Source organism: Delphinapterus leucas, chromosome 10 (genome assembly GCF_059928025.1).
Source record: "Delphinapterus leucas isolate spDelLeu-1000000601 "Yukka" chromosome 10, BTC_Dleu_Yukka2, whole genome shotgun sequence".
Classification (NCBI taxonomy): Eukaryota; Metazoa; Chordata; class Mammalia; order Artiodactyla; family Monodontidae; genus Delphinapterus; species Delphinapterus leucas.
Window position 1 is genome coordinate 64,632,080 of NC_143138.1, and position 23,417 is coordinate 64,655,496.

The 23,417-nt window shown below is 57.9% G+C and overlaps 2 protein-coding genes across 12 annotated transcripts in view; one reads left to right on the top strand and one right to left on the bottom strand.

Annotated features, from left to right (window-relative positions):
• The window catches only part of PTPN23 (protein tyrosine phosphatase non-receptor type 23), a 48,572-nt gene extending 44,607 nt beyond the window's left edge, over nt 1-3,965 (top strand). For all 8 annotated transcript variants that reach the window (XM_089918079.1, XM_089918077.1, XM_022573293.3 and 5 more), the window contains 8 exons: nt 52-203; nt 291-470; nt 569-2,309; nt 2,386-2,570; nt 2,664-2,768; nt 2,844-2,982; nt 3,070-3,183; nt 3,264-3,965. In XM_089918079.1, coding sequence (XP_089774205.1) covers nt 52-203; nt 291-470; nt 569-2,309; nt 2,386-2,570; nt 2,664-2,768; nt 2,844-2,982; nt 3,070-3,183; nt 3,264-3,743 — 3,096 coding nt within the window. In that variant the 3' untranslated portion in view covers nt 3,744-3,965. The remainder of the gene's footprint in view (nt 1-51; nt 204-290; nt 471-568; nt 2,310-2,385; nt 2,571-2,663; nt 2,769-2,843; nt 2,983-3,069; nt 3,184-3,263) is intronic.
• Nucleotides 3,966-4,287: 322 nt separating this feature from the next.
• SCAP (SREBF chaperone) overlaps nt 4,288-23,417 on the bottom strand; it is an 88,392-nt gene continuing 69,262 nt past the window's right edge. For 3 of the 4 annotated variants that reach the window (XM_022573295.2, XM_089918085.1, XM_089918086.1), the window contains exons 4-23: nt 17,989-18,146; nt 16,953-17,173; nt 16,662-16,767; nt 15,666-15,838; nt 15,160-15,286; nt 13,616-13,728; nt 12,503-12,597; nt 10,795-10,893; nt 10,415-10,633; nt 9,313-9,689; nt 8,585-8,773; nt 8,298-8,499; nt 8,094-8,209; nt 7,486-8,011; nt 7,322-7,407; nt 5,693-5,775; nt 5,420-5,586; nt 5,157-5,237; nt 4,761-4,967; nt 4,288-4,678 (exon numbers count right to left, since the gene is read on the bottom strand). In XM_022573295.2, coding sequence (XP_022429003.1) covers nt 4,433-4,678; nt 4,761-4,967; nt 5,157-5,237; nt 5,420-5,586; nt 5,693-5,775; nt 7,322-7,407; nt 7,486-8,011; nt 8,094-8,209; nt 8,298-8,499; nt 8,585-8,773; nt 9,313-9,689; nt 10,415-10,633; nt 10,795-10,893; nt 12,503-12,597; nt 13,616-13,728; nt 15,160-15,286; nt 15,666-15,838; nt 16,662-16,767; nt 16,953-17,173; nt 17,989-18,146 — 3,591 coding nt within the window. In that variant the 3' untranslated portion in view covers nt 4,288-4,432. The remainder of the gene's footprint in view (nt 4,679-4,760; nt 4,968-5,156; nt 5,238-5,419; nt 5,587-5,692; nt 5,776-7,321; nt 7,408-7,485; nt 8,012-8,093; nt 8,210-8,297; nt 8,500-8,584; nt 8,774-9,312; nt 9,690-10,414; nt 10,634-10,794; nt 10,894-12,502; nt 12,598-13,615; nt 13,729-15,159; nt 15,287-15,665; nt 15,839-16,661; nt 16,768-16,952; nt 17,174-17,988; nt 18,147-23,417) is intronic. The other variant, XM_022573296.3, reaches the window with a different exon arrangement.

The following is a 23,417-nucleotide window of genomic DNA, read 5'->3' on the forward strand; positions in this document are numbered from 1 at the left end:
GGTGGTGAGGCCCTGAGTGTCTGTCCTCCACCCCCCAACACACTCCCTTAGAAGCTGTTTGAGGAGCAGCTGAAGAAGTATGATCAGCTGAGGGTGTACCTGGAGCAGAACCTGGCCGCCCAGGACAACATTCTCCGGGCACTGACAGAGGCCAACGTGCAGTACGCATCTGTGCGGCGGGTGCTCAGTGAACTGGACCAAAAGTCAGTGTCTGGCCCTGTGCCTCTACCCAGTCCTGCCCAGAGCTGGGCTCCAGTTACTCACCTCCTGCCCGCCCTTCTGCCCGCCAGGTGGAACTCCACGCTGCAGACCCTGGTGGCCTCCTATGAAGCCTATGAGGACCTGATGAAGAAGTCCCAGGAGGGCAAGGACTTCTATGCAGACCTGGAGAGCAAGGTGGCTGCTCTCCTCGAACGGGCACAGTCCACCTGCCAGGCCCGTGAGGCAGCCCGCCAGCAGCTCCTGGACAGGTGAGTGTGGCCCCGGGGCTGGGGTGTGGCTGCAGCCGAGACCGAGGTCGGGCTGAGGGGATGGTGTGGCTCCGCTTCTTCCCTACCTCGTCCTACAGGGAGCTGAAGAAGAAGCCGCCGCCACGGCCCACGGCCCCAAAGCCGCTGCTGCCCCGCAGGGAGGAGGGCGAGGCAGTGGAGGCCGGGGACCTGCCTGAGGAGCTGCGCAGCCTGCCCCCCGACACCTTCCTGGGGGCCGCTGCCCCACTCCACTTCCCCCCCGGCCCCTTCCCCAGCTCTGCAGGCCCAGGACCCCACTATCTCTCAGGCGCCTTACCGCCTGGTACCTACTCGGGCCCCGCCCAGATGTTGCAGCCCAGGGCCCCCCAGGCCCTAGGGCACCCTGTGGTGGCCATGGCACCTGGACCTGCTCTTTACACAGCCGGGGCCTACACACCAGAGCTGGGCCTCGTGCCGCGATCCTCGCCGCAGCATGGCATGGTGAGCAGTCCCTATGGGGGGGTGGGGCCCGGGCCCACCCCACCAGCTGCAGGCCTGCCCTCAGCCCCACCTCCCCAGTTCTCGGGCCCTGAGTTGGCCGTGGGGATTCGGCCAGCCACCACCACAGTAGATAGCGTCCAGGCCCCCATCTCCAGCCACACGGCACCACGGCCAAACCCTGCCCCTGCTCCTCCCCGGCCCCGCTTTCCGGGGCCGCCCCCCCAGCCACTGCCCGTGCCCTACACCTACCCGATGGGGGCCAAGCCACCGCTCGCAGCTCCCCCAGCCCAGCACCACTTTTCTCCTGGGATGCCCACAGGTTTTTCAGCCCCGAGGACTGGGCCCCAGCCTCATCCCACACGAGCAGTGTTTGGGCCCCAGCCTCCCCAGCAGCCCCTTCCACTCCAGCATCCGCACCTCTTCCCACCCCAGCCTTCAGGACTGGTACCCCCACAGACCCCCTATCCCTTTGCCCCTCAGCCTGGTGTCCTGGGGCAGCCACCGCCCACCCTGCATACCCAGCTCTACCCAGGCCCCTCTCAGGACCCTCTGCCCCCCCACTCAGGGGTGCTGCCTTTCCCCAGCCCTGGGCCCCCTCAGCCTCCCCATCCCACCCTGGCATATGGTCCTGCCCCTTCCCCCAGGCCCCTGGGCCCCCAGGCCCCCGCACTCTCCATTCGAGGCCCTCCGCCTGCCAGCCAGCCCGCACCCACTCCCCACCTGGTGCCTTCACCTGCCCCATCACCGGGGCCCGGCCCCGTCCCTCCTCGGCCCCCTGCAGCAGAGCCAGCCGTGTGTCTGCGCCGAGGCGCTGCGAGTGCAGATCTGCTCTCCTCCAGCCCTGAGAGTCAGCATGGAGGCGCTCAGCCTCCTGGGGGTGGGCAGCCCCTGCTGCAGCCTACTAAGGTGGATGCGGCTGAGGGCCGGCGGCCACAGGCCCTGCGGCTGATCGAGCAGGACCCCTATGAGCACCCGGAGAGGCTGCAGCAGTTGCAGCAGGAGCTGGAGGCCTTTCGGGGCCAGCTGGGCGATGCAGGGGCTCTGGACGCTATCTGGCGGGAGCTACAAGACGCACAGGAGCATGATGCCCGTGGCCGTTCCATCGCCATCGCCCGCTGCTACTCACTGAAGAACCGGCACCAGGATGTCATGCCCTATGACAGCAACCGTGTGGTGCTGCGCTCGGGCAAGGACGACTACATCAACGCCAGCCGCGTGGAGGGGCTCTCACCGTACTGCCCACCTTTGGTGGCCACCCAGGCCCCCCTGCCTGGCACAGCTGCCGACTTCTGGCTCATGGTGCATGAGCAGAAAGTGTCAGTCATTGTCATGCTCGTGTCCGAGGCCGAGGTGGAAAAGGTGAGAGGGAGAGGTTGGGTGGGTGCCCAGCAGGGAAACTGGAAAACCAGCCCTAACTGCCCTGTTTGTCCTTCAGCAAAAGGTGGCTCGCTACTTCCCTACTGAGAGGGGCCAGCCCATGGTGCACGGTGCCCTGAGCTTGGCCCTGAGCAGTGTTCGCACCACCGAGACCCATGTGGAGCGGGTGCTGAGCCTGCAGTTCCGGGACCAGAGCCTCAAGCGCTCGCTCGTGCACCTCCACTTCCCCACATGGCCAGAGTTGTGCGTCTGCTGCCCTGGGCGGTGGTTGGGGGGCTGGGAGGGTGGTGCGGCCTTGGAGCAGGTCTGACTCAGAGACGCCACCCCACCCTGCAGAGGCCTGCCGGACAGCCCCAGCAACCTGCTGCACTTCATCCAGGAGGTGCACGCTCATTACCTGCATCAGCGCCCCCTGCACACGCCTGTCGTCGTCCACTGCAGGTAGGTGTGGGTAGCTCCCGAGCGGCCCTCCGCTGGGGGCTCCTGGGCTGGCCTCACAGCCCCTTCCTGCCGCAGCTCCGGGGTGGGCCGCACAGGAGCCTTCGCGCTGCTCTACGCGGCTGTGCAGGAGGTGGAGGCTGGAAGTGGGATCCCTGAGCTGCCTCAGCTGGTGCGGCGCATGCGGCAGCAGAGGAAACACATGCTGCAGGAGAAGGTGAGGGCCCAGGCGGGAGCTGGGACGGGCCCTCCATCCTGGGGGACGGGCCCTGCCCGGCTGACCAGGCCCAATGCGCCCCTGCAGCTGCATCTCAGGTTCTGCCATGAGGCGGTGGTGAAACACGTGGAGCAGGTCCTGCAGCGCCACGGCATGCCCCTTCCATGCAAGCCCTTGGCTGGCACCAGTGTCACCCAGAAGGTGAGGGAGGGAGCCCCTGGGGGCTGCTGGGACTGACACTGCCTCGTGGACTCCATCTTCACCCACTCTTGTCTCCTCAGAATCACCTTCCTCAGGACTCCCAGGACCTGGTTCTCGGTGGGGACGTGCCCATCAGCTCCATCCAGGCCACTATCGCCAAGCTCAGCATCCGGCCTCCCGGGGGCTTGGATTTCCCGGCTGCCGGCCTGCCAGGCCCTGTAGAGCCCCCAGGCCTGCCGCCACCCAGCCTCCCAGAGTCCACCCAGCTCCCATCCTCCTCCCCACCCCCTCTCTCTTCACCCCTGCCTGAGGCCCCTCCGCCTGAGGAGGAGCAGCCGGTACCTGAGGTCCCCAGCCTGGGGCCCCCCTCCTCCTCCCTGGAGCTGCTGGCCTCCCTAACTCCTGAGGCCTTCTCTCTGGACAGCTCCTTGAGGGGAAAGCAGCGGATGAGCAAGCAGAACTTTCTGCAGGCCCATAACGGGCAGGGTCTGCGGGCTGCCCGGCCCACTGATGACCCCCTCAGCCTTCTGGATCCACTCTGGACACTCAACAAGACCTGAACAGGGTTTGCCTGCCTTGCACTACGTTGTCTCCCATGCCAGTCTGCCCCTCTTGAGGTGGGGCCTAGTCTTACTCCCATTCCTGCTGCCTTCAGCCCTGCCTGGCCCAGCCCACAGCTCTACAGGGTAGAGATGCATCACGGGTCTTGGGTCAGGTTCTGCTCCTTTGTGGGACCTGACATTTTCAGCTCTTTGCTGTTGAATAAACCAACCTGTTCTGTGGCCAGTGTCTCTGCTCAGTGCTGCTCCCCAGGAGGTGGGGGGCTGGGCCCCAGCAGCACCACCTTTAGCGAGTGTGGAGGTGGAGGGGGTCACCTTGGTTTCCACACCTCTGAAGTGGTTAGGCAAGATGGCCTCTAGAGCTGGCTTGCTAAACTTCCCCAGCCTGTAAACTCTTCCTCTGACCTGTATGGCTTCTGGCAGGAGCTGCTGTGAGCTGAGAAAGGTCTAACCAACTGCTGCACTTTAGGCACCGGGAGGTGTAAATGATGCCAGAGCTCATCCAGGGGAAGACGCAAGTGGCTCACAAAGCCCCTGACTGATGTGATTTTTTAAAAAAAGTTTAATATTACAGTCATGAGACAGGACAGTTCAGAGGCAGCTTCCCAAAGATTCAGCTCTTTCCCCAGTCCAGGTCCAGCACATTGCCCCACAGAGCACCCCAGCCAGACGGGCAGGGAGGCCCACCCTCAGTCCAGCTTCTCCAGCACAGAGGGCACGTATACTAGGCTGAGCTCGCTGCCAAAGTTGCAGACAATGGCAGCATTGTCCAGCACCAGGATCTGGCGGGCCGGCTGGGCCTCACTGTTCTTCCCCAGGTAGACTGTCTGTAACAGGTCCCCGTAGTTTAGGTCCCAAAAGGAAACACAGCCCTGGCCGCCGGTCACCAGCAGGTTGTCTGAGATGACACCCAAGCTTGCACCACAGCCCAGGTCCTGGAGGCAAGGACAGGACAGGCTCGGTGTCTTGAATCCTTCCCTAAAATACCGAGAATCCCGTGGCCCCCAACATGCCTACCTGCTGAATGGAGTAGAGCCTGATGCCTGTGCTGCGGTCCCAGATGCTGATGAGGTCATCTAGGCCACTACTGATGACACAGGAGGTGGTACAGGTAAGGGAGGTGACATCCCCACGGTGAGCGAACATGTGGCTGACCCGGCTGCCAGTCAGCACATCCCACAGGCAGATGGCCCCATCTTGTCCTCCACTGGCCAGCACCATGGTCTAAGGGAACAGGCACAGGAGAGCTGGTCACTGTGGTGAAACACCTCTGTCCACAAGGGTGGCTTAGTGCCCTGGTGGGTGGGAGCCCTCACTCTGCTTCACAGAGGCCCTTGGGGACCAGCTCCCAGGAGTCAGAAACAAGGGCTATGGGCCTGGCTTGGTACCCCGCACCCCACCCACGGCCCTCACCTGGTCAATGTACACAGTCGTGATGGCCCCTGAGTGGCCTTGCAGGGTGAAGAGGCAGCATGAGTCCTCCAGACGGTACACCTGGGGCAGGAACAGGTAGCAGATTCTGGTCTCTCTGGGATTTTTCCAAATCACACTTTGGCCAGGAATTCCCTTCCACAGTTCATCCAGGACACCTCCAGCCACTGCCTGACTGACCCCATGTGCTCCCCACCCCCTGTGCTGGGCCACCCCAGTGCCCAAGAGATGGTGCCAACACTTACTCTCAGTGTGTGGTCCTGGCTCCCAGTCACGAGGCGCCCGGCAGCTGCCTTCAGGGCTGTGATGGGCTTCTGGTGTGCACAGGGCACCGTGTGGGTCAGGTGACAAGCCACTGCATCACTGCTGCTGTACATAGGGGATGTGGGGGAACCGCCCCGCCCCGGGGCCCCTGGGGATAACAGGCCAAGTGAGGGATCTCCGAGAAGACACCCTGCAGGCAGCCCCTCTGCTCCACCCACCAGGTGCAGGCACCAGCCCAGCCCAGGTCCCCTGACCTCGGAACTGCAGGGGGCTGAGGGCAGTGTGAGTCTCCAAGGAGAAGAAATCAAGAGAACCGTTGAGCCGGGCAGCCACAATCCTGGAAGAGAAGAGCGGCTGTCAGGTGGCTCTCCCTCAGAGCCCCCAGCTTTGGGGCTGAGCACCGCGGGCCCTTGACAGGCCCGTCCCACTGGCTCTGGGAACAGTGGAGCCATGAGGGACTGTGGCCAAGAGGGAAGCACAGGTGCTGGGGACTAGGTTGCAACTCCAATTATTAACCTCTGTGCCTCAGAGCCTTCATCTGTGAAATGGGAACAACTGTACCCACCTCACAGCATGGTCATGAGGAGTAAATGAGCTAGTGTGTGTAAAGTGGTACCTGGGGAACATCATGTAAGATTGGAAATTAAAAACAAACAAGGGGTATGGGCAGTCCCCCTCCACAGCCTGGAGCTAAAGGAAAGGCTTCGGGGAGGAGAAATAGGACGTAAGGTGGGGCCTATGTTTTAGAGCCACAGAAGGTGTTGCTGTCTCCATCACAGAAAAGCAGCTTTGACCCAAGCACCACCTGCTCCATTTCCTTTTTCCACAAAGAAATAAAGATTATTCTCCACTGCCCCTGATTCCTAGGCACAGGATGATGGGCGGAGATGGAGACATTTGCCCTGTGGCCCCAAAGCTTTGAAGTGAGTGGGGTTCAAAATCTTACTCCAGCAAAGGGCAATGCACACCTTCACCTCTGCCCATAATCTGAATGATCTATGGCAGAGATGGGGAAGGCACAGCACAGGGGTGGAGGGAGAGACCATGGAACTTTGGGGGTTGAGCTGAGACATGTGGGCTTTCCCTAAAATTCAAAAAAAAAAAAAAACAAAACCACAAAACAGCAGGGGAGAATTTCCAAGCGTGGAGAACCCAGTGAACTTGGCCAGACTGCAGGGTAGGATGTTAGCTAAATAAGGCCTGAGCAAGAAGCCTGGCAATGGCAGGAATGACAGCAGCAGCCAACAGAAACTGAGAGGTAAGAGCAAATGAGGCTCCAGCTTTAGCTTAGACGGTGGGGCCACAAACGGTCAGGGACCCTGCAAGGAAGAGCCAGCATGGGTCAGGCAGGTGAAGCGTTCAGCAAAGGCACCTAGTCATGGGTGAGGCCCAGGTTTCTCAGCCCAGAGGTGGAAGCTCAAGCCTGAGAAGCCAGGAATCCTCCTCTCCCAGGGAGTGTGTGATCGAGCCCCGGGAACACCCAGCCAACAGCCGTGCTGAGGAGGGAGGCGAGGACAGTGTCCAGCATCAAAGAGGAAGAAAAGACGGTTCTTCTGAAAATGCATTTTTCTGGAACTGAAAACCCAGGATACCTAGAAAGGTCAGTATTGACAGGCTACCTAGAGCAACTTTGACTTCAGAAGGGTGAGGAGAACTGCTCACTCTCCATGTGCCAGGCCCTATTCTAAGTGCTTCCTACCTGTTAACTCTTGGAGCTGTCACCCTCCCACTGAGGTGGACTACCTGCTGTTCACAGGTGTGGGGCTTGGCACCGAGTAGGGAAGTCAAGTCACACACCAGTGAAGGGGAAGCAGGGCTCAAGCCTCACTGTGCTGGGCTGGGCTGTCTAGGGTTGAGGCAGGCGTCCTAGCCAGCACTCGCACCTTTTGTCCAGGAAGACGAGGGCCGTGATGCCCGAGGAGACCTCCTCGCTGCTGCAGCGCAGAGTGCCCTCGATGGCGTCCCACACCTGCAGGCCCAGAGGCTGTGAGCACCTGCGAGCTAGGAGGGCCCACAAACCCCCTGCACAGACGTCCCCTCTGCCCACCTCCAGCCGGCCACTGCTCCGCCCCACCACGATGAGGCTGCCCTGCAGCTCCAGGCTCCAGATGGAGCCATCTGCGCTGGGGGCCCAGGCGAGGGAAGGGGAGCCCTTCTCGGGAGGAAAGCACCCCTCGTCCTCAGGGGCCTGGGGCAGCGTGGGCCCGGGCGAGGGTGGGCGCAGGGCTGGTGTGTGGACGGGAGCCATTCCCTCCTCCTGGTACAGTCGCTGCACCAGGTGGCTGAAGTCATAGCCTGGGGAGGCCTGAGCACGGCGGCAGCCCGCCCGGTACCGGGGCTCGGGCTGAGCGGGCTCTAGGAGCTGTGGCTGCGCTGAGAAGTTGGTGTCGATCAAGCAGGTGAGGTCCGGCTGGTCCCCGAAGAGGGAAGTTGGCGGAGGGCCCCGGGGACGATGCCGTAGTGGAGGACTGTCCCCAGGCTCCTCTGGGCCACCCTTCCCACCGTCCGACAGCCGTTCCCAGCTCTCCTGAGCCTCCAACACGCTGCCAACACCACTGTCCTGGCGCTGCCTGCTGGGGGGTGGGGAGGGTGGGGTGAGGACAGTGGGGCACAGATGCAGGGCAGGGCATGGGTGGGAGGTGGGGGGGTACCTACCCCGGGTGTGGGATGCGAGTGAGGCAGTCTCCAGTCTGCGCGTCCCACACACACACGTGGCCTGCCAGGCAACAGCTCACCAGCAGCATCCCGTCACTGGCCAGACACTCGATGTCCTGCGGGAGCACAGCATGGACATGGGCACGGGCGCTGGTGTCTGCACGGCCCAGGCCTCAGGCGCCCCCAGCTCCCGCCCGCGCTCACCATGAGGTGCCCGCGCAGCACCAGGGGCACAATCTCTGTCTCGGGTGGCGCGTAGCCGTAGTCATCGCAGGGCAGCTCCCCACGCCGCCGCCGCCCGGGCCCCGAGCCGGGTTGCCCGTAGTTGCGAGGGCAGAGCACGCGGTATAGGCAGAGCAGCAGCAGCACGAGGACGATGCCCGAGGCCAAGCCGAGTGCTGCCACCCTGCACCGGGCGGAGCCTGGTGAGGCGTGCCCCATCCCCCCCCACCCCGTCCCTGCCAGCTGCCCCCCTCCCTCGTGGGCCTTACTTGTACAGGGTGATGTCTCTGTGCGCCTGCGCCGTGCCTGGCCCCTTGGGGCCGGCCTCCCAGAGCCCACCCTGCCCAGGCCGCGGCGGGGGCCAGGCACTGCGGCCGTCCTGAGGGTGCCGCCCCTCCAGGGCCTCCCTCGGGTTCAGGCGGAGCGTGACTGGGATGACAGGCAGCAGGCTGATGTACCTGGGGCCGGGCAGCGGGCAGCCTCAGCAGAGATGCCCTCGGAAGGGACCCCCCCCCCTCCTGCTGCCCCAGTCCCCCTCTCTGCTCTTCACACGGGACTCAGCTCAACCTGCCAGGCTCCAAGAACACCCTCTCAGGACAGTCTTCCCAGCATGGGCTGGGGCAGCAGAGGTAACGTCCCTCCCCAGCTCAGCTCTGGCACCCCAACCTTGCTCTGTCACAGAAACCGGCAGCCAAGCCATCACTGCCATGTCTGTCACCCATTCTGACTCAGAGTGGGTGGAAGTGAGTGAGGTGGATCTCATTCTGGCCAAGTGGCTGACAGCAACCTATGACTCCCCAGAGCAGGGCCCCGGGCTACTCTTAGGTTGTGGATGCTTGGAGCCCTGGCTCCTACTTCACAACCTTAGGGGTGTTTATTTGAAAGGAAATGCAGAATTCAAACCAGAGGGTCTCCCTCCTAAAGGGAAGGGATGCTCTGGGGACAGTGAGCTGACATCACCAGGTGGGGAGGTGGAACCTGGCACAGCCCAACTCACCTCTTGGCCAGCGTGATGTTGTAGTAGCTGAAGAGCGTTGGCCAGTGGCGGAAGGACAACTTCCTCCAAAGTTCCTCATCCTCAGTCCCCCAGGTTACCTCTGGGGCTGGGCTATCATGGATGCCCTCAGCTGGAACCCCAGGCTCGGGCAGCTCCCCTGGCAATGTCTGGTTCTCGGGTAACTTAGAGGCACCAGGTGGGAAGATGGAGAAGGCGGGGTCCGGGTGGCTGGCAGGCAGCACACCACTAGGCACAGGCATGGAAGCCAGGGCGCCCTCGCCCAGAGGGCTCTGCTCTGTCACCTGGGCAGTGAGGTATGTGCGCAGCCCTGCTGGGTCTGTGTACACCAGGATGCCAATCCAGACAACGGTGCCAGCCTGCAGTGGGGCATCGGGTGCTCAGCAGGACCTCTGGGAGGAACGGACAGCCCCAACCTGTCCTACCCTCCTGCCTTCCCAAGTCCTCCCACTATGACTGAGGGCCAACTGCCCCCCAGAGGGACCTAGTTCCCTTTCCATGGTCGGGGTTTGGGACTCCTGGCCTGGAAACAGAGGTGCACCCTTAGGTTTGTTACAGAACTTTCCCATCTCCAAACCCCATCTCAGCTTGGGCCAGAAAGCTGCTACCTTTCCCATGGTCAGCATGGCCAGAGGGACCAGCTGCATGACCTGCTCCACGGACACCAAGGGTCCTAGTCCTCAGAGGGCCTCAGCCTTGCTGCCGTCTCACTTCAACTCCTTAGGAGAGGCCCACTGACCAGAGGCCAGCCCTGCTCCTTCTCCCCTCTGCCCAGCCCAGCATTTTCTGATGCCTGCACAGTGAACACTGACTCAGGCAACCATGGTGGCTCCATCCCAGAGCACCCCGTCCTGGGTCACCCTGGGGAGACGACTCCTCTCCCTGACAACCTCGGCTACCTCTCCAAAGATAGGCTTATCACCCCAGAAATCACCAGGGTCTGGGCAGGAGGGCAGAGTGGGTGGCTTCCCAAAGCCAGGCTTCAAGAGGCCATGAAGGCCTGAGGGGCACCCCCCACCTCCAAGGCAAATGCAAAATGCAAGAGGGACTTGAGCGCTGGCCCTCGGGCAGGGGTGGCAGGTACCATGATGAGGCGCTGTGCCAGGCGGGTTCGGGCCAGGAAGTAGACGACACGCAGCCTCTTGGGGAGCCGCAGGTTTCGGAAGGAGGACGGTTGCAGTGTGATGGTGTGGGGTGTGGACGGCCGCACAGCCAGCTGCCGCTCGAAGCGTGCTGGCCGCCCCGCCGGCTTAGCTGGGGGCAGGCAGGCCTCAGGAGGCAGCCGCTTGTTCAGGTCCGCTAGCTGTTGGGGGTGCAGTGGTCAGGGCCCAAAGCTGCTGTCCAGAGGCTGTCCGCAGGGGGCTGCTGCCTTGCCCGAGGCCTGCCCCTCTCTCACCCAGAGATCCCCTGAGCACAGCCAGGGATGCGGAGGAGGTGGGTGGGCAGGGCTCAGCCCAGTCCTACCTCCATCCGGCGAATGTCAATGGACAGGACAGTGGTGAAAAACAACATCTGAAGGAAGAAGTCAGACACCAGGCCCACGACGGCAAAAAGACAGAACTCCTGGAATTAAGCAGATGAGGGGACACCATGACCTCACGGCCCAGCACCCAGAGAACCAGTTCCGTGCCTGCAGGCACCTCGGAACCTGTAGGGCAGTTTCAGGCAAGGCACAGCAGAGAGAAAGGAAAGAGATGCTGGTAGTTCTGAAATCTGGGAGCGGCCAAGGAGGATAATGCAGCAGCTCCCTCCCTCCCCACAAGGGGGCAGCAGAGACCTCCCCCCAACCCCCACACCTTTACCCAGAGAAGGCTGATGCCCAAACTTGGAGGTGAGGTGCCTTGACCCAACTTGGAAAGTTCTTTTTTTTTTGCTGTACGCGGGCCTCTCACTGCTGTGGCCCCTCCCGCCGCGGAGCACAGCCTCCGGACGCGCAGGGTCTGTGTACGGCCCAGCCGCTCCGTGGCATGTGGGATCCTCCCAGACCGGGGCACGAACCCGTGTCCCCTGCATCGGCAGGCGGACTCTCAACCACTGCGCCACCAGGGAAGCCCCAACTTGGAAAGTTCTGAGCCCCACCAGCCTGCTACCCAAAAAGCCCTCCCTGACTGAGCCCCTGGCCCTGCTCACGTGCCATGGACCAACACCTACCTAGAGCCCAGGCCTGGCCTGGTTTGGGGGCTCTCAGAAATATTCCTGGCCAGTGACCACACTGGACCAATGAAAGGAAGGGAAGAGCTCAGGGGGGAATTAATTCTGCCCTGAAACTGAAAAGGGGTGGTCTCTCTGCTCCCCAAGCCCTGTGAATAGATGGAATTTTCTCAGATTTAAGTTTTTCTCCCCTGCCCTTGTTGCGACCTCTGGCACATCACCATGGCTTCTACTCAAATGTGGGGTAAGACGAAGGATGGAGCACATGATGGCACCGTGGTCATGTCAGCTCTAATGTCCCAAGACTGCCCGCATCCTGCAGATGCCCTCTGGCAGGGGTGGGAGCCTGAGGCCCCTGTGGCCTCAGCTCATCCCCAAACCTCAGCAGGCCTGCATGCTGTGGGGGAAGGACAGGGAGGGGATGGCTCTTCACTCCCTTCACACAACTTGTCCTGGAACCGGCAGCAACAGTCTGGGCTTCTGACTCAGTGTGGGTTCACCCCCACCTCTGCTCACAGCCTCACAGCTGGGCCAGGGCTCTGGGCAATGTCCGGTGGCCCTCCCAGGGTGCGGGCCATGTGTTCAGAGGCTGCAGGGGTGGGTCAGGGCTCGGGTCAGGAAAGGCAGGAAGGGCCCGGTTCAGGGGCCCCAGCGTGTTCTGAGAACTGGGAAACGAGGTCTGACTGGACTGCACAGTGGGCAGCCAGCCTCTGCTGCACCCACCAAGCCCCCTCCTGCCACTTGGGTGAATGAGAGACAGGCAGCGAGGGGCAAGGACAGGGTCAAAGGCAGAGGCTGCCAGGCTGGGAGCTCAATCCCATGGCCCATCCTCGGCTCACTGAGTGCTCCTCCTGAACCAGCTATGCCAGGACCACCCTGTGCACGGTGACAGCCATCTTGCCAGCAGAGGGCCCACCTCATAGGTGAGGGTGGCAGTGTAGTGGGGGTGTGCCCCGCACAGCTGGGGAAACAGCAGCTGGCTCCATGCTCACCTAAGCTACAGCCCTGGAGGGGGCCTTACCTGGATGGCAGGCACAAGGGTAAAGTAGCCAATGAGAATGATGCCCAGCTCTGTGGCCATGTTCTTCATGATGGACCAGCTCTCATTGCTTAGGCCTGCAGAGGACGACAACAGGACCATGGGGCCAGCACGTGACCGCTGTCCGCTACGTGTCTGCACACAACCACATGGGGAGCCTTCTAAGGCAGCCATTCCACCAAAGCGCCCCAACCCTCAGGACCCTGCCAGTGCCCGGGCTCCAAGGTGCTGCTGTCACAGCTGCTGCAGGGAAGGAGGGTTTGGAGGGTCCAGGGGAGAGCTACAACCATCAGAGGAAGGGAGAAGCAGGGTGTGAGTTGAGCAAACCCAAGAGGAGAGCCAAGTGACCCCAAAGCTGGCACATCCAGCCTCACATGCTGTCCTCGTCGGGTGTGCATGGTCTGTCTGCACGTGGGAGAATGGCTCGAGAGACAGAGGAGGTCGCTGTGTGCTACCTCAGCCCCTCCCTGGGCCCCAGACTATCACACAGTCTCATGTTTAAAGCTGAGCGCCTAGTGGACAGCGGCCATTTCCCCTAGTCTCCTCAGAACCCTACCTCTAGTGCAGAGCCTGGCCTCTCACAGAAGCTCACAGAGGTTTGCTGATTGAACAGCCTGCCCCCAGCCCTGCTCCCACAGATAGGGGGTGAGGAGGACGAGGAGGTGCAAGAGCTCAGACCTCCAGGCTCTTTTCTCGCTTTCGCCAGAACCCCAGATCCCCAGCTCCTGCCACGGAGGCCACAGGGGGCTTTCCTGACAGCTGTGGAGGCAGCGTCTCTGAGGTGACCAGCTTCAGGGGCCTGGGCCTCATGTGATGGAGTGAGGCAGGAGGAGAAAAGACCAGGTGCCAGCCTGACGAAGGGTCAAACATATGAGCCCCGCAGCAGAGTCTGGTTTACTTTCTGACTGACATATGAACCAGGACGAAGCACGGCCTGGTGACTCCACGGTTCCTTAGGGCTCATGCTAACAAGCTGCCATGTGACGCTGGAGGCCACAGCAAGGGAGGCTCCTGGGCTCCCTGTTTCCTCAGCCGGAAGAGGTAGCACAGCCCCCCTCCCCTGCCCTAGTGCACCCCGCACTCCCCACCTGTTACCTTGGGCGATGCGCAGCTTCACCTCGAGGTCCACTGGGGTGGAGACCACTGACTTGGTGAGCACCAACACGTTCTCGAGCCCAATGACCACCACAAGGTAGGGGAAAATTTCACTGGGGACAGAGAGGGAGAGGGTGAGCAGAGCGCTGAGGAGGGCCCCCGACACACAGCTGGTTCTCAACGGGTTTGGGTCCCAGGGGGCTGTGGGGTTGGCACCCTACAGTGGGGGCTGCTGAGCGACTCGCACAGCACAAGACTGACCCCCGTCCCAGGAGGGCCTCTGTCTGCACGGCTCTCAGCTTTCAGGCAGGCTTCGAAGCCGTGCGGGGAGAGAGCGACCACCCCCATCTCCATCCGTCCAGCACGGCGGAGAGAGGCCCCTGGGCTGCCCAGCTGCCAGAGCACAGCTCTCGGGGCCTCCCCACACCAGACTTCCACATTGGCCAGAGACCACCCAGCCAAGTCATCAGGACTAAATGGAAGGGGGATGAGACCAGCCTAAAGCCCTACTCGCCTCTGTGGAGAAGCTGTGTTTGGAGACGAGCAATTGTTTCTAAAGAAAATTCTCCTAGCTCTCTGAGACCAGGGGCTCCCACTACCAGTAACGGTGTATGAGGGTAGTCTAGGCACAAAGAACACCAGCCGAGGCAAACCTCACTGGGGTCTCCACTGTAGAGCAGTGGAAGTGGGGGGCTCTGAGGGCAGAGCAGACAGCTCTGGCGGGAGGGGGTGTTTAGCACCATCACCTTTAGGAAAGGAAGCAGCTCTGTGAGCAAGGAAGGTAACAGAAAACACAAAATCGCTGTTCCTGAGACCAGTCTGACAAGCCAAGGCAGGGCACAGGCCAACTGGCAGTACTAACGGACAGGCAGGTGGGGCCCAGCAGAGCTGAGGAGACTGAAGCCCGAGGACACACCCAGGGAAGGGTTTTCAGACCACGTTTCAGAGAGAAATGGCAGGGAAAGCAAACCGTGGAAAGGTGACAAATTAGAATGTGTTTATGTCCTATGTCTTTTAAAAAGCTCACTCTAACGTTACCTATTTTATTAGGCATTTAAATGTTTTAATAGTAAGAAAGGAAGAAATGTACCTTCTCTGTCACACCCATCTATGGCTTAAGCCATTAAGAAGCAATTTGCACGTGTATACATAATATACAAATACACATACAAATCCATATACCCTATACACACACACAATACATACCCATATATATATATATATGCATAAACACACACATATGCATATATATCTACCCCATATACACACACAGAAATATACACATGAACATACATACATACACACACATAACTATATATGTATTATATGTAAATATAGATATACTTTGTATATACATATGTATGAACACAAATCAGATAACTTAAAAGAGGAAAAAAATGTACCTCTTAAATGCCAAAATAACCATGTGAGAATACGGGGTAACAGCAAGTGTCCAGTGCAGGGCAGGCCAAGTGCCCAGAGGTGCAAGGTCCTCCAGCCTGCGGTCCTACCCTGCCACCCAGTGGAGCCTGCTCGGGACCTACCCGCCGTTGAGGGTGGGCGTCAGGCCGAAGAGTGTGCAGAGCCCCACCGACATGAGCAGCGAGCTAAGCACTGTGACCACGGCGGCCAGAGCCAGCCCCCACTTGGACTTGACCATGTCGATCTTGCCTGGAGGGCAGAGAGGGTACATCAGGATAGCATCTCCCCAGAGCCTGGCACACACAGACCCTTCTAAACTGAGCTCCTGACAGTTGAGGAAGGGAAGGCCCCGGTTTGACCAAAGAAGGTGTACACTTCCCAGTCGCAAGGGCATAGTGTGTCCTTTGGGAACCCTTACCCAAGATGGGACTTTTCTTGAGAAGTAAGAGGGGCCCTGGACCCACCCGAGCCCCTGAGACTCTGTGGGGGTGGTGAAGCCCCAGTTTTTGTAACCACCAAGCACGTTCTACATCTCTGCCTGGGCCACCTGCACAGGCAGGGAAGGGGGTGATCTGGAAATGCCCGTATTAGCTCAGACAAAGCCCCAGCCTCCTTGCCGTGGACCTACGCGTGGAGAAGTAGATGTAGGCAAACAAGATGATGTAGGTGGTCACAAGGGGGATGAGCTCAGCGATGCCAATCTCCTCCTTGAAGTGCACGTGGACCAGGCTCTCTGCCCGAAGGCTGCAGTTGGGGCTGGGGTGCAGGAGCATCAGGCGGGCCCGCAGGCTGCCCAGAAACCTGGTCATGGAGTGGGGTCGGGTAGATGGACTGTACCTCTTGGTCCAGGGGACAAAGACAATCCCTGAAAGGAAGGTCTGTCGGGGCTTCCCTCCTCCCCCTGTGTTGGAGGGAGCTTCTCTGTAGTGTCTAACCTTCCCTCCAGTCTCCAGGGTGGGGTGGTGGGGGGGTTGGAAGAATTAAAACGTTGGCAAAGGTGTCTCAGGACCTCCCCCTCAGCACCCCATTCCCAACCGATCACCCCACTCCGACTGCCAAAGGCCCAGAACAGCCAATCAGCAGCATCCTATGGGCCCTTGCTGGGAGCTATCTGCAGCAGTCTGCTGGGAAGGTTCTGAGGTCACATGGGGCTCAGTAGTAACCAGCTGGGGACCCCTACCCTAGGCTCAAGAGAGACCACTGGAGGCACCAGGACACTGAATGTGCCAGCCCTGCCTTCGTCCCTATTCTTTTTTTTTTTTGGCCATGCAGTGCAGAATGCAGGATCTTAGTTCCCCGACCAGGGATCAAACCCATGCCACCCCCGCCCCTGGAATTGGGAGTGTGGAGTCTTAACCACTGGACCACCAGGGAAGTCCCAGCGTCCCTTATTCTTTTTTTTTTTTTTCTGTCACCCCTTATTCTTAACCAGCTGTCAGGTCATCCCACTCAAGTGTCAGCAGACAGCACCCTTCAGCCTAAGGGATATCAACATTTCTACAGGAGGCCTGAGAACTCCAAGTTCCCAGGGGGCATTCTGGACACTCTAACCGGAACAAGTACTAGTCAAAGCCTCCTGTCACTCCACAGCCCCATCAGGAGCCCTGAGCGTTGATGGCCTTACTTGGCATCATAGTGCTGGAAGACCAGGGTGATGGTATACGAGACCAGCCTCTTCCTGGTGTAAAGGCTCACTCCGCTGTACTTTCCAGGGACACCGAACAGCAAGTCTGCAGACAGAACGCAGCAGGTGCTGACAAAGGAATGGCAGCTACTGTAGAGACACCAGGACCCCTCTCCACCCCCATCTTTGGAAACTAGGGGTAACCCCTGATCTGCCAGAGCAGCCATCAAAGAGGACGTGGTGACCAACAGGCCCTCTGGCGGGTTCTCAAGGAACCTGCCCTGGGGGTACCTTTGAGCGTGGCCGAGGTCTGCAGGGTTTTAGGTTCGTGCTGATGGATGGTTCCGATGATGTCAGGATCAGCATGGAAGTGTTCCCGGTCATTCTGCCAGAAGTTCCCAGGGGACAGCAGCAGGCATCCGTGCTCGGGTAGGAGGTTCCGGAGCTTCCTGAGGCCTGGCAGCAGGTCGGTCACCTGCAGGCATACCTCCTCCAGGCTCCTGGTCCCGGAGCTGTGTGGGAGACAGGACGAGGCACCTGCTGTGTCTGCTAGCACAGGTAGGCCCACTGCACTTACGAGGTCTCCTCCGTCATCAGGCTCCCAGATGCCTGGTATATCAAAGAGCCTGAGGACCAGGGCAGCAGGGGAAGTTCTTCCAGGTGGTCAACAACCAAACCATGTGGCTGTCTGACCTTCAAAGTGCATGTGGACCCCAAAAGCCCATCACCTCCAAGGAGAGGCAAGATCTGGGAGTGTGCACAGCCCCACTCACTAGAATACCTTGGCCAGTTCAGCAGGCAGAGGGGATAGGGTGAAAATCAAGGGCTTTGTCTTGTTCACCAAAATGCCTGTCAAAGCCCTCAGCTAACCAAAACCCAGCAGTGAGGCAGCTTACAAAGACAGCACACTCCAGAGAATCACTGGTGGGTGGGGATTTCAGAAGTGTACCCCCAGGGACAGCTTGCTTCTTGTCAGCATGGCCACCACCATGAGATTCACATCTCACAACCCCCAGGCAGTGGCCCTCTGGGTCACGAGTCAAACAGACATCAGCTTGTCACAGGGTTGGCCCAGGGGATACCTAGTCTGTCTGAGACCTGGCAACGAAGCTCAGGGCTCTACCTGTGCCATCTGCACAGGTCCAAGGGGAACACAGCCACAGTGGACCCACAAGCATGCTGAGAAAAGCAAAGCGAGCCCACCCACCTCTTTCTCACTTGTTCACCTTCCACAGAGCTGGCTGGCTCAATGGACTTACACTGAGGGCTGCTCCCTCCCTTCAATACAGAGCTGGATCAGGGAGGCTGTGGTCCCAGGGAGGGATACCTGTCTCTCAGCACATGGTTCCGGATCTCCTCCACCAGCTGGAATGCCCGGGAAAGAGGTGAGCGGAACACATCTACTGCCAGGAGGTTCTTGTGCCAGGGAGATACTGAAGACTTCACAAATATCTGCTGGATATAAGCCACCGGGGCACCCACGTACTGCAGAAGACATGGGGGAGGGTTAGAAAGGTCAGCTCAGCACAAGAGGGAGAAACATGGCCCGTACTCAGGAAGGATTTACTGAGCACCTACTACGGGCAAAGCAATGCGGGGCCAACAGGACAGGCCTTCAAAAATGAAGATGTCCAAAGGGACTTCTTACCACTTAATGGACCACTTTCCTACACATTTTCCAATAGAATAGGGGTTGCCAAACTATGGCCACAGGCCATAAATTGAGCCTGCACCTGTTTTTCTAAATAAAGTTTTCCTGGAACACAGCCATACCCACCCCATTCTGCACTGTTCCGCTTTCATGCAACAATGAGAAGTGAGTGTTCACGACAGATGGCATGACCCACAAAACCTAAACAAAACCTGTACTCTCTAGCCCTTGATGCAAAATGCCTGCTGACCCTGCAATAGGCCATAAGCTCCCCAAAGGGTGTAGCCTATCTTGCCGATCCTGGTTTGGCCACTTGCAGGTCACTGGTTTTTGAAGCTCAACAGACCCAGTTCTAAATCTCTACTCTCCAACTGTATGGCCTTGGAAATGTTTTTGACTTCTCTGGATTTTAACTTCCTCAGTGAAAGGGAGATAATGACATTCACCCTGCAGCATCACTATGATCTGCGCACAAGCACACGCACGCGCACACACACACATAAACAGCGCATGCAGAGACTTAAGTGCCGATGGAAACACTAACAATAACAGATGTGGCACATCGTCTCACTGACCCCCAAAACAGTCCTATGAGAAGCAAAGTGACTCTCTAGGGTTTCAGGACTCAAGAAGGATGGTGTGAGGATGCAAACCCAGGTCTCCTCGTTGAACACCACACTTTTCTCACTAGAACCTGCCATCTATCCTTAAAGAGCTAATATGCACTTAAGTGACAAAAGTGACACACATGTAATAGGCGAGGAATGACTTCCAGCGACGGATGTGTCAAGGAGCACCCCCAAAACAAGGTACTGGACTAGCTGCAGCAGAGTTATGGCCGGAGAGGAGCTGACTGGAGGCACGAGGTGGGGAAGGGTTGGTGGAAGAGGGGCAGTGAGGGCCTCTGAGGAGCAGCCTGGACAGCATAGAGGAGTCCTGGCAGGTAATAACGGAACTTACAGCAAAAATGAGAGGTGGCCAGGATGACACCTGACTGAGCTGTCTGGATTTTAACCAGTTGACAAACAAAAGCTCCTGACTATCTCTGAGAGGGAGGGGCAACCTGACAAAGCAGTGCTCTGGAGACCCCCCTAAAGTTAGGCTGTCATCCACCCAGAGACAGGGATGGTGTGCCCACAGGCATAAGGCACTGTGAAGAGCAGGCTGGAGGAGCCGGGCCTGGCCGAGGGACGAGGGGACTGTCCTGAAGCCCGTGCTGCAATCAGGAACTCTGAAGGGCAGGTGTGTAGATGAAAGGAAGGCCATCTAGCCACTCAGTGATGCCATACTCCAGGCTATGGCACGAGCAAGGGTTAAGATGCTGATCACACACAGCAAGTTAACATCTCCTGGGCCCCTGAGCACAAAGGAACAACCCCAGGTATCCATCTGAGCCTTTGTGAAGTGTGTATTTATGAAAGGCTCTGGGGAGAGAAGTGCTCACCCACTTAGTCTTCTGCAGCAGACTCAGCCCACTAGAAGCTGCCAGGAGGTAGAGAGGTACCTAGACAGAACTGACTGCCACAGGTCCTGACCCAAACATCAGCTCATCAACTCAACACACTACACAGGCCTGAGTGTGGACGGAGCTGCCCAGAGACCCACAGCTCTACAAGGAGAGCGATACCCAGGGGATCATCCTCAAACTCTGTGAAGGACACATCACATCACCCAGGTAGAGCTGGCACCGTGGAGCCTCCAGATCCAGGCCTGTTCCCACTGTGCACAAGGCTGTGACTCCGCACGTACCATCTCCTCTGCCCATGGCCCTCGTCATATACTCCACCCCCACCCTTAGGCCCACTGAGCCTGTGCAACTGAACCTCTGGTTTCCAGGCAGGACAGCTTCTTGGCCCTCCAGTCCATCCAGCCCCCTTCCCACCCAGGACCATCCAGGCCACCATTTCAACAAAGTAACAATGAACATACTTCAGAACCAGAGTTCTCGTTCTGGGCTCTAGGGATGGCTCCAGGAGTTCTATGAGCACACTGCTTAACTCATATTTCTTCTCAAAAGTGTATCTATTATTATCACTGTCATCATTTTTAGGGGAGAGGATCCATGGTTTTCATCAGATTTTCATAAGAATATGTAACCCCTATGCCCCAGACACCTCTTTTTCCTTTGACCTTCCACCAGCCCTGGGTAAAATCCACTGCTCATTTGTTTTCATTCCTCAGCTGGTAAGCCTTACCAGACAAAAACCACGTAGAAGAGAGCCTACGGCACAGCCACGCTCTCCGGCCTTGGCTGGACCTCCCTCTGCTGGCCGGCTCTTATTCACCTCCCCGATTTCCAACTGAACTTTCCAGGCAGCTATTCCACATCTGTCCAGCTCTTTTCAAGATCTTGGGTCAGTCATTTAATATGACTGTGTCAAACTCATCGTCCAATATATGTACCCTCAAACTCCCTCTTCTGGGCATCAAAATTTTCTTATGGTGGTTTATTTACAGGCATGAGCCTAACTCTTGTCATTCACTATCTTAGTTTGGGTTCCCCCAGCAGCAGGCCCTTAGACAAGTAGTTTCCTTGGGAGGTGGAGGAAACACAGGGAGGGGAGTAGGTACAGGAGCAGCGAAGGGAAGGCAGCCCACAAAGGGTGTGCTACTGAGCAAGCATCCTCTGTGGTAACTGGATTTAGCTGAGTTATCCCACATAAAGGAAGACAGCTGAGGTTACATACCAACTCCTACAGTTACTGGTTGAGGGCTGCTCCTAGGGGGTGCGAATTCTCCAGCACCTCAGGCCTTCTGTACCAGAGATCCTTTGACAAATGAGATGTGGATACTGGTGGCTGGAAAGCAGGCAGGCACGAAAATGGTAGCAGGAGATGTGGGCAGGGCCTACCACTCACTGTGCTGGGCCCTATCATAATCCCTACTTGATACTCAAGTAAGAAACAGACATGGAAACAGAGACAACACGAGGTATCCTAAGTGGGTGATGGAGAAAGCGTAAGGGCCAGTGGAGTACAGATGCCCCTGAGTACAGAGGGAGGAGTGCTCACTAGATGGAGGCTTCTAACATGGCCCCAGTAATCTCCACCTCCTGGCGCTCATGCCCAAGTATAATCCCCCTTGAGAGTGGGCTGGACCTAGTGACTTGCTTCTGACAAACAGAATATAGCGAAAGTGATGAGCTCTAATTTCTGAGATTAGGTTACAAAAGACTATGACCCTTAAGGCCATTATGCTAAGTGAAATAAACCAGGCACGAAAAGACAAATACCATATGATTCCACTTATATGAGGTACCTAAAGTTGTCAAATTCATAGTGTCAGAAAGCAGAATGGTGGTTATCAGGGGCTGGGAAAGGGGGAATGCAGAGCTACTGTTTAATGGTGCAGAGTTTCTGTTTTACAAGATGAAGAGTTATGAAGATGGATGGTGGTAATGGCTGTACAATAATGTGAATGTATTTAATACCACTGAACAGCACACTTAAAAATGGTTAAGAGAGGGAATGCCCTGGTGGTCCTGTGGTTAGGACTCAGCGCTTTCACTGCTGAGGCCTGGGTTCAATCTCTGGTCGGGGAACTAAGATCCCACAAGCCACATGGCACAGCCAAACAAACAAACAAACAAAAAACAGTTAAGAGAGTAACTTTTATGTTGTGTGTATTTTGCCACAATTTTTTTTTTAATGAAAGGAAAAATCAGACTACGAGCCCTCCTCTGCCCCCCTCCTTTAGAGCCACCACTCTGATGAAGTCAGCCATATCCATGTGGCAAGGAGCTGAGGGGCTTTCAGCCAACACCCAATGAGGGACAAGAGTCCCTCAGTTCAACAGCCTGCAAGAAACCTGCTTCCAGCTCACTGTCTGAGCAAGCTTGGAAGCAGATTCTCTCCAGTCAGGCTTTGAGATAACTGCAGCCTTGGCTGACACCTTGATTGCAGTTTGTAAGAGACCCTGAGCTAGAGGACCCAGATAAGAAAACCAAGTCTCAGAGAGATAAATAGGATATGCCCAAGGACACATAGCTGATAGGCAGCAGACCAGGATTAAAGCCCGGGGCCGCCTAATTCCCAAGCTGGTATATTCTACCTGCCTGGGTAGTTCTGAACTATGTGAGTTCCCATGGAGAACAGGACATAGATGGAAAGGCCCAGCACAAGGAGTGCAGGAGGGGAGCTGAGGTCCTGAGGACCTGTGGGGTCCCTGACCAGGGCTCCCTGGAAACCTTGCGTTCAGGCTCAGGCTACCACCAAGCCCTGCAGTGCTGGGCCGGAAGCCCAGCCACCTCTGTGGACACGGCAGGTAGGTCTTGGTGTGAGGTTCAGGTTTCCATGGTGACCTGGTCTAGGGGAGCCAGGCCAGTGCAGGACACCTCAAGTTTGCTGTTTTAAACACAATCCTTCCTTCACATTTAGAGAAAGCAAGCTACAGCTCCAGGTATTTCACCTTTACACTGACACACCCAGGGGCTCCCTTTACAACACCATACAGAGGACTCCCATTACTCAGCTCTTCTGGAAAACAGGGCTCCGGCTCCTTGTTCTCCAGCCCTGGATAGGTGAGGGGGTGGGGTGTGGTGGGAAGGGCAGGCTCAGGGGACACGCCAGGGTTAAATTCTAGCTCCACCCCTGGCTGTGTGCCTTGGACAAGGGTCTCTACACTCTCCAAGCCTCGGTCCCTTACTTACTGAGGGAAATGGGAATAAACTCTCAGACCTCAGCAGATCACTGTGAGGACCAAACAAAAGAACACACGAAACCATTTAGTAAGGTGTCTGGCCAAATACATGTTAGTTATATCTATTTGTATCATTATGTCTTAAAACTCTTAAAATTGGTTTGGCATCCCTTTAAAATCAATCTCTCCTCCACTTTCTTGTCCCCTCACCCTCCCTCCTAGGCACGGTCAACTCAGTCTCCAAGTTTCTCTAAGTTCAATTAGATTGACCTTCTTACCACCACTTTCATCATGTCATTGCCTCTAAGGGAATGGCTTTCTACTGCCCAGAGAATTCATTTAAACTGCAGAGCCCAAGATTTAACTTGGTCCCACCTAACTTATCCCCTATCAAGCTCCAAGAAAAATGCCTCACTTCAGACTACCTGTCTCCTAAATAAGCCGTGCTTATTCAACAAGTCATTCAA